General features: G+C 33.2%; 1 protein-coding gene across 5 annotated transcripts in view; it reads right to left on the bottom strand.

Moving 5' to 3' along the window:
* DCDC2 (doublecortin domain containing 2) overlaps positions 1-18,584 on the bottom strand; it is a 204,081-nt gene that overhangs the window by 141,055 nt on the left and 44,442 nt on the right. Inside the window, exon 1 of one of the 5 annotated variants that reach the window (XM_051970614.1) lies at positions 3,277-3,376. The exons of the other annotated variants lie outside the window; for them this stretch is intronic. Coding sequence (XP_051826574.1) covers positions 3,277-3,279 — 3 coding nt within the window. The 5' untranslated portion in view covers positions 3,280-3,376. Of the gene's footprint in view, positions 1-3,276; positions 3,377-18,584 lie in introns of those variants that run through there. 5 annotated transcript variants of the gene reach the window in all.

Genomic DNA, 18,584 nt, shown 5'->3' with positions numbered 1-18,584 from the left:
TCTCCCCTTGCCTGTTAACTTTTATTTTCTAGGATTATTTCAACATCATGAATTTTCTGTTTTATCAGAATGGACTTTTAAATTTTAAATTTTAAATAAACTCCTAAAATTATAATGACTTCACAAATTCATAAACATAATGATAGTATGATCTCAAATTATGGGAGTATAATGGACTAAACACCCCAAGTGGCTTAATCAAAACACATATTCGTGAATATGGCTGCAATATACAACTTTTTCCACTTGAATTAAGTTGAAGACCTAGTAAAAGACATTTCTAATTATGAAGAAAAAGCTGTTTAGACCACTCCCTGGAGGGTCCAATTAATTAGTTGTTTCTATGGGCTGATGAAACCACTCATTTCTATCGAAGGTTCTCCATGGGCTTCTGTGTTGTTCTACATAACCCAGACCTTTGTCCCAGAGGAAAGGATTCATACTTGTCAGATTGTGTTATCATCTGTTACACCAAAGTTTGTATTTCTGTCAATAATAGATATCACACAATCAGGTTGCAAGTTTGCCTTTTATACGCTCGAAACAAAGAGCCATTAATATTTCTGGCAGCCTTCTCTACTCCAGCAGGAAAACAACCCTGTTCAGTGCTTAAATGAGCAAATCATGAGGGAAAATTGGCTGTTAGCCGCTTAGCAAGGGAAAAAAATTTATTTTCAGTATAGAAAATATTACCTACTCTTCTCTTTAGATTGTGTAAAAAATTTATCCAAGTAAGCAAATATCTAACCTAGGACAAGTTACTACATTATACATCAATGTAATTATAAACTTTTTTAAAACAGCTCAAAATTTATCAAAACTTTTTTTATTTACTTTTAGAATTACCAGCATTACAAAAAAGCACATTAAGGTCTACCATAGCAATTTCCCTTGTACTCAAATCTGAAATTACCAGAAACTCAGTTCAACTTTCCTTAACTACAATGCTATTGCACTAATTTCTAATTAGGTTTATTTTTTTAAAAATCTGAATATGTAATATTAAACACATTCATTTTAACAGATAATTATTTCCAAAGAGCACTTTTATCTTCTAGAAAAACTAAAAACATTTGAACCCTAGTTAATGCATTCACAAATCTGTCTGCAGGGGGTATTCCAATGCTATGTTGTCCAGAAGAGGATGACCCCTGTACAGTTAAAAAATTACATATTAACCCAAGTGAATTCTTAGCAAATTCAAGTAAAATTAGAAGACTACCACTGAGTTTTAGTATGAAGTGGTTAGGTTGGATTTTATTTTTAAGTTTTATTGGGAAGTTTTAACTTTACATTTCAATTCACTTATTCTTAACATTATCTATTGAATTTTTTCCTAAAAAATTCTAATTTTTCTAATTACCTATTTCATAAATGCATAGGTTTAAAACTAAAAGAGGCAATACATTATAGATCATCTAATCCAAATCCCTGACTTAATAGGTAAGAACATTAAAGCTCAAATTTGGGTGGGAACTTGCCAACAGTCATATATGTAATGAATAGAGGGATCAAAATTAGACTTCTAATTCCAAATCCTAGATTACATCAAATGTATCACCCTAAGAATAAAACCCAATATTTTCTTGGGAAAAAGCCACATACATATTAAATAACCCAAATTGAAAGTAAATTGTTAAGCAGGCAAGAATAAGTTCTAATACAAATATGCAATGCAATTGACCTAAGTAATTCAAGATACTCTTTTTTCTACAAAAGATTTCCTTCTTCCATCTTTCTTTTTGGTCATACTTCCTATCTGTTCCCTTCCCACCAGATTCTCCCACAGTCAAATAAATCTGACCCCTATTCCCCATACCTAACATTCCACCACCTCCTGTTATGATCCATCGTATCTGGAATGCATTCCCTCCTCACTTCAGAGAGAATCCTAAGCTTCCTTCAAATCACAGCTCCAAGGTCATCTTCCTCAAAAGGTCTTTCCTCCCCTCTCTTCTCTGCCCTTCCCCCAAGCATGACAATCTGGCTATTACTTGTGTATTTATTTTTTGTAATTGTCCAAATGATATATTCATATGGTAGGCTCACCAAGGGGATGGATTATTTCATTTTTGTCCTTCAGTGCTTTGCACATGATAGACATGCAATAAATGTTCATGAAATTTAATTTGGATTGAAAATGTGTAGCTGAAATAAGTCTTTCTCATATAGTATTGATGAAAGGGGAGGAATAGTAGGAAGGGGAGGAAGGGAAGGGGGAGGAAGCATTTATAAAACATCTACTGGGTCAATTAAGTGGTACAGTGGATATAATGTAAGACCTGGAGAGAGGAAAACAAATTCAAATCCAGTTCAAATCTGACCTCAGACATTTACTAGTTGTGTGATCCTGGGCAAATCACTTAACCCTGTTTGCCTTAGTTTACTCATCTGGAAAATGAGCTGGAAAAGGAAAGACAGATAATTCCAATATCTATGCCAAAAAAAAAAACCAAATGGAATCATGAAAAGTCAGTAATGACTGAAAGAATTGAAAGATAGAGTAGCAAAGAATCCTGCTATATCCAAGAACCTGCCATTGTAAGAAAAGAATCTGAGAATTAGCAGAAACTTAAACTAAATCATAGTATGTAATTAATATTTTCTTATGAGGCAACTGATAAAGTAGAAGGCAGTAGTAAGTGATCCAGTGGAAAGGGCACTGGATCTGTAGTAAGAAAGACCTCAGTTCAAATATGACCTGACACGTGCAACTATATGCTTAGAGCAATGTGACTCTAAGGCAAGACACTTAACCTCATTCAATCTCAGTTTCCTCATCTGTAGAATGGGGATAACACCTACCTCTTATTGGGGGATAAAATAGGATAATTGTAAAGTGCTTTGCAGACCTATTGTTAATATTAACTATTAGGATGATGATGATCCTCATGTTTATATATATATACATATATATATATACATATATGTATATATATACACATATATATATAGTAATATGAGGTTATTTATATATATATATAAAATAATATGAGGTTCTAGCAAGTTAAATGAAATTTCCCAAAATCAAACATTTAGTAAATGATGGAGGAGCTAAGACTCAAACCCAGGTTTTCCAATTTCAAATTAAATATTCTTTCCATTATACCCCAACCTGGTTTTTGTGAAATAATCTGCAATAATTCTAATAAATGATTATCTAGCCTCTACTTTGATAAAGACCATAGTACTAGGGACCTCACTTCCTCAGGACGCAGTTTTAAATAAATTTTCCCACAGAGACACAAGATTTTTTGTGACCTCACACTTTCTCACCATTATCTCTTTTGAAAAATAATATCTACGATGAAAGTGAAGATTAAAAGGATACAATCTGTGGAAGTATGACGCCAATCAATTCATGAGACCAGCTATTGACCTCATTCTCAGTATCTGGCTTCAGACAACTGAAGTAGCTGAAAGCAGACAAGCAAAATTCTAGTTTTACATCCTTTCTGAAATATAGTGCTAATAATAAGATGTGCGTCCTAATACTTGGTGATTCTACAAATCTCTGGCCTCCAAATAGCCTAGCAAACTCCTTATCAGACATGACTGATCTTGGAGCTAAAGTTATTAAGCTGATGAAGTTGATTTTTAACTCTATCTCACTTCACCTTCTTGCTTTTCAGTAGTGTCTGGGGTATTCTTGGAAAAGATGCTGAAATAGTTTTTCATTTCCTTCTCTGACTTATTTTACAGATGAGGAAACTAAGGCAAAAGTTGATGGATTTGCCCAGAGTCATATAACTATTAAGCTACATACATAGGGCAGAATTTGACCTCAGATTAATAAAGGAGTCTTCCTGATTCCAAGCCCTACCCACTATACAACCTAGCTTCCTTCTCCTTTCCCCTAAAAAGCTCCATTTTTTTCCTCCCAGAGTCACCACCATTGCATTCACTTAATCCTAGCCATTTATCTTCTGTCCTGTTTTTGCTTTTTCTCTACTAGCTGTAAGCTATCTACTGACCAGCTTAGCAGCTCCCAAAAATATCAGCACTATAAAAATGGGCCTGTTGAAGATTTAAAGAAATGAAGTCAAAATGGTAGAATGTCGGGAAATTCATTGATTAATTTTAACAAAGTTCTCAACCTAAAACCTAAAATCACATCACCAATCTCCTGCTGCCTGTTCAAAAGGTTAGATCTGCTCACAGGTCCTCACCAAATTCAACTTAAGTTTAGTCTCTAAGGCATGGTAAAATCATAATTTTAAGATATTTACAAAATCAAGATAAGTTGCATAGTTTATGATTAATAAACTGGACACTAGTTTTCGTATTCACCATTCACATGACATATCACCCATTTGACTCAGTTTTTTAGGTCAAATAATAATACAAATATCCTTCAGACCTTCACAAAGTCACAATGAAAATTTCAAAAATTAATAATTTGAAATAAAAGTAATGAAGTGTCCTAAATGAAATATTATATTTTAAACTATATCTAGTTTAAGGACACAGATCTTATATTACAGTTTAAATGAATAATTTGAAAGTAATTGGGCCTTGAATAAAAATGTTTTCATAAATTAATGAAATTATATGTATAAATTATAAATTCATGAAAAATATGCCTGGATACCCATGAGAAATAATTATTCCATTACTAATACAACTATACAGTGCTTGTTTTCATAAGTTTATTTTATTTTTAAATACCAGGAAATTGCTAAACATTATACATCATTTGCAATGACATATAACACATGCCAAATAAGATTCAACACAGATACTCACATTTTCCTCTGGTGACTGTTAGCAAAACAAAATAACATTTTTATCAGCTAAGTCAATTATATACATATGTTCAATATATAATCTATAAAGCAATCAATTTAAATGACTTACTGCATACCACAGCTACAAATATAAATTTTGTATGAAAAAATAATTAATTACATTTGTATCAATATAGTTCAACTTCAGTGATTAGTAGGTCCTGCAAGATGGAGGCTTAAAGCTTGACTGATGTATTTTACTGTTCATGAAAGTGAATGACTAATGAGGTCACTAGGTTGTATTGTCCTGAATGGACATTGTGAAGAAAGCAGTGACTTAGTTTAGTTCAATGTTTAGCTTTACAACAAAGGCACTTGATAGTGCTTTTGATTCAAAAAGGCATAAAAGCATCATTATAAAAATTACCATAGTTTAAATCAAAATTCAACAATATTTACATATATATGCCAATATCTATTATATATGCTCAATAGCAAAGAACAACTTTCAGGGTCACAATTCTAAGTAGTGCTCTTCTAATTGATGTAACTTAAGTACTTATAAGTTTTATGAAGTTTTGTTTACATGCCTGTTTCCCTCTCAGTTGAAACCAGCAAATGATGGAATTTTTCTAGCTGGGCTTCTCAAAGGTATTGACCAAGACTGGAGCTAGTGTTAGCAATGGGACAATTAGGGTTCTAGCCTAGGGTCTACTAATTACTAATTATTCATGCCTGGGAGACTAGGGGATTAAGGGAAGGAGGGAAACAATGTAGAAGAAAAGAACTTTCAATGAACAGAATAATAAAAATAATAATCTTTTTTTTAAAAATAGCTCTAGAATCTTCAACAGGATTTAGAAGTAAAACAACCAGAAATTAATGTGAGACTATCTAGGAGGAAGCCACAAATAAGAAATTATTTCAACTGCAATAGACTAGGGAACTATTTTAAAACTCTGAAAAGATAGTCCCATTTCTGTGCTTTTAATATTAGGCAATCAAAAATTGTGTGTACTGAAATCAACAAGAAATTCTTAAAAGACTACCATGTGCTAAACAGTGTGCTATGCATTTAAGACAGAAACAAAAATGAAATAATCTCAACTCTCAAGGAATTTATATTCTACTGGGGGAGACACAGGGGAACAAATGCATAGATAAGTAAATATAAAATATGTTATTACTAAATGAGAAAGCAAAAAACAGTCAAAGAATACATTTCTATAATCCAACTTATCAGGGAGTATAAAATGTTTCCGGGCAAGGTGTAAGAAAATACTTAAATTGAAAAGAAATCCAAAAAAAAAAAAAAATCCTCTGACCCGAGGAAAAAAATTCTAGTGGTCTATAACTTTTGTACATAAAAAGGCAGGGAAGCACTCATATGTCAACTTGACAAAAACTGAGAGACTTTGAAGTCTACCCCAGAGAATGTATTCAGATATGACAGAAAGCCTCCTAGGATTTTCAAACCTGAGAATGCTACCTACTTCGTTTAATTCAAGTGGGAGCTAATTATAATGCCATAAGGAACCTAGAAAAAATCTTTAGGGATTATGAAGGCCTGGGCAGAAAAAGACTTAGAGCTAAAAGATGTATGGGCACTAATGGTAGTTTCATCTCTGTTACATATTGAAAGTATGGTCCTTAGACAAGAAAAAAGGATATTAGAAGTTAAAATGCTTGCTAAAAAATGACATTAGTGAATAGGATTTACTTATCTTAAAGAAATTAGAAAAAAAAAAAGAAATTAGGATGACGATGTGAATATATATGTATATATATTATACTTTGCATATATGTATGTATATATGCATATATGTATATATATTATACTTTGTTCATCATCCTAATTTCTCATATACATATATATATGCATAAAAGATATTTTCAGAGAGAGAGAGAATGCCATAAAGCATATATTTTCTTGAAGACTGATCTAATTAAGAAGATTTTAAAATAAAAATAAGAGGAGGGAGCAAAGTGTTCGGACAGATATAGCTAAGAAACATATTGGGCGGATGGAGGTGAAGAAAAGCAATTTGAATGTTCAGTAACTTAAAAGAAACTGATAGGGAAGAAGGTCAGAAATAATAGAATCTCAAGTTCAAATAGTTATCTATTCACCTTTGTGTAGGAATACAGAAAATAAATTAAAGTGGGCTAAAGATCTTAAACTAAGGAAGTAAAAATGACTTTACAAAAATCACTAAAATTTGTGATATATAATTCATGAGGAAACTATGACAACATCAGATACCTCATTCAAATGGAGCAGATGGAAATTCACCAATCTTTGGAGAAGGGGTGGGGAGGAAATAGTGGAGATCATATGAATGACAGAATCAAGAGAAGAAGTAACACAGGAAAAACTGCAGTGGAAGGATATTATAGGACACCAGACTGGGGGAAGAAAATGGAAGTTGAGTTCTTAATGAAAAGTTGACATGAAAAGCGGTAAAGAGCATTCGACTATTCAGACAATCATCTCAATGGTGATCTCTGCTACAAATTCAGCAGTTGATACATTCTTGAATTTCCTTGCTGGAAAAAAAAGTATCTTTCAGAAGGCAGACCTTCAGTGAAGGACAGCTACTTCTCTGGGCTTGATTTTGACCAAAGAGGAAGATTTATTGATGAAATGAAAATTATGACAACCTTGAAAAACAGTGATCATATTATCTTACAATTCCTATATATTTATTTCTCCATATTTTTATCATATTAAAATCTGTTTGAAGAGAAGGATTATTTTGTTTTTCATCTTTTGGAGCCCAAGCAATGGGCATCTTTGCATACAAAAGGCATTTAATATTTATTATTGTTCAGTAGTCTGATAGATTGTCATTTGTTGTTTTTTGATCTTCATTTTTGAAGTAGTGACATCAAGAAGGTGATGCCTTGACTTGCAAGTGAATTAGATTTAAGTGAAGAACTATGCAAAGTCATCAGCCTCACTCTCTCCTCTGAAACCATCTGTCAAGGCAAGACATAGATGAGGACCTTTGGAGATGGTCCCAGATATCGTGAGAGATTTTGGCCTTTTTAAGTTAACGCCTTTCCCAGGTTCTCTTTGATGAAAGCAACAGCCAATCAGTGACTAAAGCTAGGTAAGAAATGAGACTCTTTTACCAAGTTTAGAAAAATCAGAAATAATTTCTATTTACACTCACTTTGAGCTATCAGTGCCCAAACAATGAACAAGTAAGGCTTTGTCTGGGACCAATTAATGAGGGCCAGAGTGATGTGGGTTCAAGGTATGGTGCTTAAGAAATATAGCTCATAAATCACAAGATATCTTGTGGGGTTTGGGGGATCAAAATGTATATTCCTTTGGGCAAAGCACTTGAAAGTAAAGATGTGAAGGAAGGAAGAGAGGGAAGAAGAAAGAAAGGGAGGAATGGAGGGAGGGAAAGAAGGGAGGAAGGAAGAAAGAGAGGGAAGGAGGAAGCGAGGGAAAGAGAAGGAAAGGAGAGAGGGAGAGAGGAAGGAAGGGAAGAAGAAAGAAGGGAGGAAGGGAAGGAAGAATTGTCACTTTAAATATCTAAGGGAAGAAAGAGGAATAGAAAAAGGGAGCAATTTTCACAAAAGCTACTTCAATATTGAGACTGAACAAAAAAATAGGAAATGCATCAAAATCTGGATAGAAGTTTTCAGTAGAAAACATTTAGTGTTCTACCAAATAAGAATAGCCAATTGGCATCTCTTACATTCAAAGAAATATGTTAAGTATTAAAATTCCAGATTTGTTATGGGTGTGGGCTATCATAGAAATATTTATATTCTAATATTTATGGGGGATTTTTTATTTGTTTTTAGTAGCCTATATTTTGCAAGACTGTTGGCTTATTTCCCAGAATAAAGAAATTTCAGCCTTTTATAAATTTTTTAAAATCATAAGCAGAAATAGGTCAAAATTTGAATGTATCCATCATTTAACCACTGGAAAGATGTAGGATTCTTATCTTAGGAATCTGCATACTTCAGTCAACTAGTCCCAAGAAACTATGCAAACATTTAGAATGGACTGATTTCAAAGAGGAAATCCACTTTTATTGATGGGACTAAGGAAAGGGTCAGGGAAGAAACTTAGAACCTTGGGAATTACATTAATGAAAGAGTTTAAGAGACTTTTTAAATTCCTCTATTCTTCTTTGACATTTTTCCCCTATTCCTTCAGTCTCTTGGTAGGGCTATATTTTTTAAACTTATTTTTAATCTGACCTTAAACAATAATAAAAGATCATAGATAAAAAGAAATAGATCTCTTATTACTTATATTAAAATGGGAGGAAGAATGTACACCAAACTGTGGTTTTCTATTTATAACTTATTTTGCTCTTTAAGGCTATTAAGTTTAAAATGTAATTTTCAAAGTTGTCTTGATGACCTAAATATCTTCCTTCTGTTATTTTCTTTGCATTTTAGAAAGATGCCCCAATGATTTTCTTTATTTTCTATTTTTCTATTCTATCTCTATGCTATCTTGATCTTCTCTCTCTCTCTCCTCAACTGGATAAAAGAAAAGAAAATTAAAATACCTGTAAAAACCATGTTTAATCAAGAAAAACAAATTTCCAAATTTGTCATGTCCAAAAAATGCATCTCCTCCTGCATCTTGAATCTGTCTCCTTTCTGTCAAGAGGTAGGTAGAATATTTCATTATCATTCCTCTGGAATCATAGTTAAGAGTTTACAACGTTTAGAATTTAGTTTTTCAGTCATTTTCCTTTGTAATGTTACTATATAAATTGTTTTCCTGGTTCTGTTTATCTCACTTTACTTCAATTCACACTGTTCTTCCCAAATTTTTCTGAAACCTTCCATTTCACAATGTATCTTTGAAGAGATAGTTTAATTGATGGTACAGCTAAGTTAAAAAATAAGTTAATAGATTTTTTTGGACATAATTCCAAATTGTTTTCCAGAGTGTCTGGATAAATTTACAGCTCCACCACAGCTCTTCTCTACAGAGCACTGGTGTATCTGTCTTTGTGAAGTCCCACCAACAATTGTAATTTTACACTTTTGGTCATCTTTTCCAATATGATAACTATAAATAAGGCAGAACTTCAATGTTTCCTTAATTTTCATTTCCTTGATTATGAGTGATTTGGATCATCTCTTCATATAGTTGTTGATACCTTGGATTTCTTCTCTTGAAAACTACTCAAATTGGACATTTGTAAATTAGAAAGATTCTTATTCATATAAATTCTATAGTTGAATATGAGACCTTATTCATAGAAACTTGCTCCAAAGATTTTTTTTTCCAAGTTACTTGTTTAAGGCAAGGCCATATTTAAATTACTCCAGACAAATGAAAATAATTCTTATTTCCAAAAATCTCTAAAAATGTTCTCTATTCAGTTAACTAATGACACTGATTTTTAAATTCATGAAGATCTAAAATAGAACCACAGAACCAGACATGTAAAGAACCTAAGGCAGAGTAAAGTAAGTGATTTCCTCAGGATCACACAGCTAATAAGTGTCTTAGAATAGATTTGAACATAAGAAGAGTCTTCCTGACTCCAAGCCCTACACATTACCCACTGGATCCCTTAGCTACTCTAATGAAGGAAAAGGAGTCATAAAATAACATCATTATCCAAAACTAATTTTTATAGGCAAACTTATTATAATAGAAGCCAATCTCCTTAAAAAAAAAAAACAATTGTTTACAATTTATTCAGGGCAAACATTTAACATTGATGGCATTTGACACCTTCTTTCAAAGAAAATATTCTGGTATTTAAGAGAGATCATTAAAAATTACTTCCTTTAAAAAGGATGGCTAAACCCCCAATATTTTAATAGGAAATATTCACCATGGACCAGAGCAACAAGCTAGATTTAAAGGGTCATTTATATAGCACAATTCTCTTAATTTTAGTGGGAAGATTACATGGTTTCTTTCCTTTTTTCCATACATTAATTGTACTTTTAAAATGAAAACACTGGGAAATGTGGCATGATTTGTTATTATTAATTACAGGAGTATTCTTCTATAAACTCAAGAAGAGCTTCCCCAAATTCTTAGCTCAATTAGGGGGTTTCAATTTCAGGGTAACACTGAGTAGTTGTTTGACTCTCTTAACAACCTAGAGAGTTCTTTCCCTACTTAAGGTAATCTAATTCCCAAAAGAGAATTATAAATATAGAATCAATGAGGTAAAGTGGATGAATGACCATGAATGGGAAAGAGACCTGGAGTTTTAAGTACTTTGTGTTTTGCATTTTTATAAGGTTAATTAAAGCCATTCTTTTTCCAGTTTCTTCTTTGACTCAATGCTTACATGAAAATTGAAAATCCTTTTACTAGTTTTTGTAGAGACTTACAAACAAGCCAAATTTTGATATTCCCAAGATAAACTTAGGTTGATACAATGAGTGAAAAAAAATGTTATTTTCAAGAGAGTTCACAAGATTGAATGGGATTATTCTGTCCATTCTGATTCAGAATTACAGCTATGGAACAGAGGCTACATATACAAATTTTTAAGAATTTGCTACCTGTAAATTAGTATATTCAGAATCTCATTGTTTCTTTTTTCTTTTTTTTTTTTTAATTTACAAAGCATATGCATGGGTAATTTTTCCAACATTGACCCTTGTAAAACCTTTTGTTCCAAATTTCCCCCTCCTTCCCCGCACTCCCTCCCCTAGCTAGCAGGTAGTCCAATGCATGTTAAATTATAACTTCACAGATAAATTCAAAATTCAAATACATTCAACAACTTCAGAGGATTCATTATTTGCATTAATCAGGACCTAGACTTATTGGGGGGAAGTGAGGGAGAAAAAGGGAATAAACATTCACATAACATTGACTAATTTATCAGGTGAATTTTACAGTAGAGGAAATGAAATCAAACACAGAATAAGTGACTTGACCAGGGTCACACATCTAGTAAATGTCTGAGGCTGGATATGAACTTGGGTCTTCCTGACTTCAGACCTTGAACAATACCGATTATACCATGTAGCTGCCTCTAAAATTCAGACTACCAAAACTAAAGCTTTCTAGAGCTGGTTTCCCAGTGAGTTTAAAGGCAGACTGGAACAGAACTTGATGAACCCAGTGGGAAAAGACTTCATAAATATCCACAGTAGAGCCTGTCATGCCAGAATTAAATTTGAAAAGGGGGGATAGAAGGAAAAAGGAAAAAGTAAACTCCTGGGGGATTTGTTTGTCAAGAAAAAGTTGAGAAATAACAGTCCAGTCAGTCAACAAACATTTATTAAATGCTTACTCTTTTCCAGGAACTCTATCATAATTCTAGGTTACAAATAAAAGGAAAAAGGTCCATATCCTCATAAAGCTTACATGGGGCCCCTGGTTGCAGGAATTCTTTTGTATTTTCTTTCTTTAGGAAGTCAATTTATGAATTTGAAAGGTCTATGGGTCTACAAATAATGACGCTATCATCTATTAGAATTGTAGCTAGAATAGCAGCAAGAACACTAAAGAGCACCCTGAAAATTAGCAAAAATGACAAAATATGGCAACAATTTTGGAGGGATATTGGAATGATGGGTACATTAAAATATTATTGGTAGAGTGATGGAAATAGGCCAAGTGATAGCTAGGTGGAGCAGTGGAAGGAGTGCAAGACCAAAGACCTGACCCAAATCACTTAACCTTTTTGCCAAGGTCTTCTCATTTGTAAAATGGAAACAATAATAGTATTATCTTCCAGATTTGTTGTGAGGTAATTATAAAGTGCTTAGCACAGAGTCTAGCATGTAGTCAATGCTATATAAATGTTAGATATTATTATTACTACCATTTTGGAAAGCAAACTTGAAAAATAAAGTAACTAAAATGTCATGCTCTTTGAACCAAGTATTCCATTACTAGACTTGACCTGCAGGAAGCCATTGGTAAGAAAAACATGTGTGTATATGCCAAAAATATTTAGAACAGCATTTTTTGGGATAGCTAAGAATTGGAATCAAAGTAGATACTCATCAATTGAGAATGGCTAAACAAATTGTGGTAAGGGAATGAAATGGAATATTACTGTGATGTAAGAATTTATGTGATAAATGTAGAGAAAAGTGGAAAGATCTATATAAAATGATGCAGAGTGAAGCAAGCAGAGCCAAGAAAACAACATACACAGTAACAACAATGAAAATGAAAAAAAAAACTACACATCAAAAAATCAAAAGTAAAAAGATAAAGCAGGACTTTAATGAAAAGATAAGAGAGGACACCCTCAACCTGCACTCTCATAGGGAAAGGAGATCCACAGGTTTTGTAAATTGTACATATTTTCAGCCATTTTCAATGTATTGATATCCTCTCTGTGGGATGGTTCTCTGGGAAGAGGAGAAAAAAATACTTGTGATAACGATAGTGATGTAAAAAACAGAAGGTATAAATGAAAGCTTATTTTTTTAAATAAAAATTTTATTAGTAACTATTTAAGAAAATCAATGAAAACAAAAAGTAATATAAAAAGGACATAAGAGTAATCTGACATCAAATGAAAAAGGAGTCAGTATTGGAGAAAAAGGTCACCAGAAAGAAGGTCAAGCCTGTTTGATCAGGCAAAACTCAGTAAAGAGGTGAGATGTGAAATGTCTAACAAAAACTGCTCTAGTGAGGCTCAGCAATCAGCTTCTCCCAGCCAACTACATTAGTAGGATAAATTAAGTTATTGAAACCTATTTAAATTATTCTATTAACATAGTCATGTCATGCATTAGGTATCTCTTTTTAAATTGCCCCTCTTGGGGGAGGAGGGGAGGAAGGGAGGGGAAAAATCGGAACAGAAGTGAGTGCAAGGGATAATGTTGTAAAAAATTACCCTGGCATGGGTTCTGTCAATAAAAAGTTATTTTAAAAAATAAATAAAGATTTTTTTTAAAAGAATTTAATTGCCCCTCTTTTTTTGGAAAGTGGGGACAATTTTAGACTACTGAGCTATAATTATTAGTTTAATGAGCAATCTTTCCTGGAATTGCTAAGGTAGAAGATTGATGAGTCAATGAAAAAGAGAACAGAAACCTGTCTACTGGAGAGTCATTAGGTTTCCCCAATGAACAAACCTAAATTGAAATGCCTGGGTAAGAGCAAGGAGTGATTCAGGCCCCCAGGCCATGGCTGCTCTTCTAAGCAGACCTTCTAGACTCTGCTAAACACACAAGAAAAGATAGAAGATCAGGATTGGATTTCTGATTTAATTGGGACAACTTATCCCAAAAGAGGAAACTTCTTCTGCCAGTGCAGGTAAGCACCTTCTCTGTAACTTTTAGTCTTAGGGAGTTGCTTCAAGCACTGAGGTCTAAGGTCTCAGAACCAGCAAGTATCAAAGACATCATTTCAAACCAGGTCTTCCTGCCTCAAAACTATCCTCTGTAGCATACTGTCTCTCATGGAAAATAAGTACTTAATAAATAGTGAATTTTCATTGAATTACCATCTGCTACCTTTCAACAATGTTGAGTAGGGAAATGAATCACATAATATTGTTCTTTCTATAAAAGGTGGTCTAATGGAAAACAAAAATGAAAATTCTCCTTGAGAAGTGTTTTAAAAATTTATGTTCAGTATCCCATTTTATGCATACATATTCCCAAATTTCTATCTTCATCTCTTATGAAATATGGAATGATATTTACCCTGAATATTTCTATTTAAATATTGCATCATTTGTTTTACCTTCTACTACATTCTTAGGGAAAAGATTACAATCTACATTTTTTCATACCCGTAAGCCATCAGAGGGGCTGTCCTATCCCCAGTAACCAAGCAAGAGAAAGAGACAGCCAGAGACAGAGAAATAGAGTTAGAAAAAAGAGACAAAAACAGAGAGACAAAAAGATAGAGAGAGACAGAGAGATGGATAGGAAATCAGTGTATAAGTAAAGAAAAAGATGACCCCTTAGGAAAATTATCAATAATTTTTTTTTTAATTTTGGAGGATCCATTGGCTCTTTCTGTATTTCTACCATCCTCTACACATTCTTGGAGAAGAAAATGGCAACCCACTCCAATATATTTGCCAAGAAAACCCCAAATGGTGTTTTCCAATGAAGAGTCAGAATGACTGAAAATGATTGAACACACACATATACACTATATATTCTGTCAAACATTTTAACACTGCATATTCAACATATCCAAAACTAAACTTTTCTCCAAAAAAGCCAACTGTTATTATTGACTTCCCCCACATCTGTTCTTGTACCACTATAATTCTTGTCACCCAGGGTTGAAACTCCAGATTCCTCTTCATCAACACTAATATCCAATTTGCCACTAATCCTATCCTTTCTACCTTTGCAAACTCTATAATTCACCTTTTTCCATTCCCACTGCCAACACTTCAGTTCAAGTTTTTGTTACCTTACTTGGACCACTGAAGTAGATTGAACAATTTTTTCAGGCTCCAGTTTTCCCAATCCAATTTATACTATTTGCTGCCATCAGTTTAATCTTCCAGTAGCATAATCATATTACCCAACCCCCTTCCTCAAAAATCTTCTGTAGTGCCTCATTACCTCTTTCAAAAAGGTCAAACTCTTTTATTATCATGTAGTTCTTATCATTTTTACTGTATTTTAAATCTGCCAGGAAGTCGCATCTTTTTTTTTTAAATCCCCAATAGCACCTTAACACAATGCTTTAGATATGACAAGTATTTCGTAAATATTTTTGAAATTGACATAAACAGTATACACAATGATTTTGTCAAAAAAAAATACTCTCCATCAACAAAATTGGATACACTCTTTTCCTTAATGGACAATTTTTAAAAGTGGTTTAAATAGCCATCACTCTAGGTCAAGTATGAGATAACAAGCTTCTCTATGCTTAGAATAACCTGGTCCTCAGTCAAGCAGTTCATAGCCAGGCTCATTCTGGGAAACCATCAACAACTTCTATCCATGATTTGCTTCACAAAATATTAATTTTCCTTCAGTCTTGATTTAGATATACTGTTTAATTGTTATGATCCATTAAAGATAAAGCTTCTCTAAGAAGCTGGATTTAATCCACTATTTGTTTTTCATCAGAAGACATGGTTAAGGAAAAGTACGCAAAAAACTGTCAAGCCACATTTGATTACCAAAAAATTCACTTTATAAAGCAATGAAGAATGAGTGAAAGTATAATATCTCGATGTGATTCCTACTAACACTCAAAAACAAAAGTGGGTCATTGTCACATACCAAGCTTAGCAGGTCAGAACAATGAGAAACAATTGTTTGTTTTTAACCAATGAACCTCTTAAATTGAGAAAATATGTGCATTCCCTAAGGGGATAGCTTGGGTCAGAAGAACCTAACCCCACACACACATGAACCAGGGAGTCAAAGCACATGATGGAGACAAAAAAGAATGTTTAAGGTTCAAGGAACAAAAAAAAAAAAAAAAAAAAAAAAACACCTCAAGTATTTTTTTAAAAACTCAAAAAATATTAACTCCAGCACATAAATGGCACTGAGATCTCTATTTATGATAGACTACAAAAGCTGCTTGCAGTATATTGGCAGTTATTTTAAATTTTAAGTAATGGAGATCACAAATTTTAAAGAGACTATAAATATTCTTAAGGGAAAAGTTATAAAACATTTATTTAAAACCTTGTTTCAGCACAGATAGCTTAGCAATGCTTTGTGTGTCACATTGCTAGTAAATAGTTGATGGTAAAGAAAAACAAAAGAAAAAATTGAACCCTGCCTATTTGCTTTTAATTCCCTTTCCCTATTATTTCATATTCTGTTGCATGTGTTGTTAGGCATATGTTTCACTAGTATTTTAAAAATAGTGTGGCACAGTAAAAAGAGTGCTCTGGATTTTAGGTCCAAAAACTTGAGTTCTCAATCTTACTACTCATTTTCTGTGGGCCTACTTTAAATAAGCTCCTGTATCTTTAAAGTATCCATTTCCTCTATATAGTAAAATCTACATGACCTCAGAGGTCCTTTCTGCTTCAAATCTATTATATTATATTTTTAAAATTCCACTAGCATCCAGAGAGAATCCTAAGAAGGGTCCCAAATCAAATTCAGGGGTTTACTAACTTCATGGGTAGCTAGATGGCACTAGTTAGAGTGCCAAGCTTGGATTCAAGATTTCTCTTACTGAGTTCAAATATGGCATCAGATATTTACTAGCTGTGTAATCCTGGGCAAATCACAACTTCATTTCCCTCAGCAAAATGAGCTACTCAAGGAAATGGCAAACCAGTGTCTTTTCCAAGAAAACTACAAAGGGGGTCGGAAGGAATTGGATGCAATTGAAACAACTGAATAACAACTAACTGCATATTTATATCACACAATCAACTGGAATTTGATTCACTTCTTTCCAAAAAATATTTATTATACATTAATATTCTCTGTTCCAGACACTGCAGATTTTTTTTCAGAGAGCCTCAGACAGACACTGGAAACAAATCCCCAAGATGGCCTCTTAACTAGATTAGGACGTCAGAGAAGTGGGTTTGAATCCCCTAAATCATCCTGGTGCAGAGGGATCTAATGGAAGTGTTAGAGCTAATGAAACATATCCCTAATACATCCTTGCATTTCCAATTTCAAAGTGATGTGGTTTTTCCGTTATTTCAGTCATGTCCAACTCTTTATAACCTCTTTTTGGTTTTCTTGGCAAAGATAGTGGAGTGGTTTCCTATTTTCCTCTCTAGCTCATTTTACAGATGAGGAAACTGAGGCAAACAGTAAAGTAACTTACCTAAGGTCACAGGGCTAGTAAATGTCTGAGATCAGATGTGAACTCAGTAAGAGTTCCCAACCCCAGGCCCAACACTGTGCCACCTACCTACCCCCAAAAGACTTCACAGAGTTACTATTTTTTTAATCTTGCTTCCTTATAACTCTTTTTTTTATCCCCAACCTACAAGTTGAGTTATTCTACATATTACATTCTTGAAAATCAGATTGTAATGTTATTATATGCATTAATGAAATGCACATAGGAAAGTCCTACTATTACTTGGATTCTTAAAGACTACCCCAGTTAAATTCAATTACTCATGGTTTTGATCAAGCTGGAATAACTTTGTCCAGGCAACAAACTGTTTTTGTTGTTCAACTAAGCAAAGTTTGGAGAGGCTTGCTGCCAATAGGCTGGCCACTAGGTAATGAATCCCTTGGTCATGGTGATCCCTATTACTGATTTCATACTCCCAATGCCAGAAATTTCAACATGGAAAAATTTAATTACAATGGAATGAAGTGCTTCAAAATAGTCAAAAGGTGGAGCCTTGCTGACCTGTTTAACATCCTCAACTGGCCCCTGCTTCTTTATTTTTGGAGGAATAGCATTTGATTATGTTATATAATAACTATATCCACTATTAAAGGGAATACATGTTACTCTCTTTCAAATACATTTTGCGGAAATTCTAATTGAGAACTTAAACTAGAATGACAACTGCCATACAGAGTCTGAACCAATGACTTAGCAAAACCCCATAAAATAAAATTGTCATTATAAAAGTCTATAAAAATATTTCATAAGTGAGTTTAATTTTTTATTGTTTCTCAGAAATTACCTAGTGAAGGTATTTTTTTTTCATAATTCAATAAGGACATTATTTCTGAATTAAACTTTTCTCCTACAAATTGCAATTTTTTTCTTTATTTTGAAGATTATATTTACACCCAAGGACAGGTCAGGAAAAAAGCACATATAATATCCTTTTTTCTGTTCATTTCAATCATGCCTGACTCTTCATGACTCCATTTGGAGTTTTTTTGGCAATGATAGTGAAGTAATTTGCCATTTCTTACTCATTTTTAAGATGAGAAATCGAGGCAGAGTTAAGTAACTTTCTCAGAGTTACATGACCTGTAAGATTTGAATTCAGGAAA

The sequence above is a fragment of the Antechinus flavipes genome, chromosome 1 (assembly GCF_016432865.1).
Source record: "Antechinus flavipes isolate AdamAnt ecotype Samford, QLD, Australia chromosome 1, AdamAnt_v2, whole genome shotgun sequence".
In the NCBI taxonomy this organism is placed as follows: domain Eukaryota; kingdom Metazoa; phylum Chordata; class Mammalia; order Dasyuromorphia; family Dasyuridae; genus Antechinus; species Antechinus flavipes.
The sequence above is the reverse complement of the archived record's forward strand: the minus strand, read 5'-3'. Positions and strand labels throughout refer to the sequence as shown.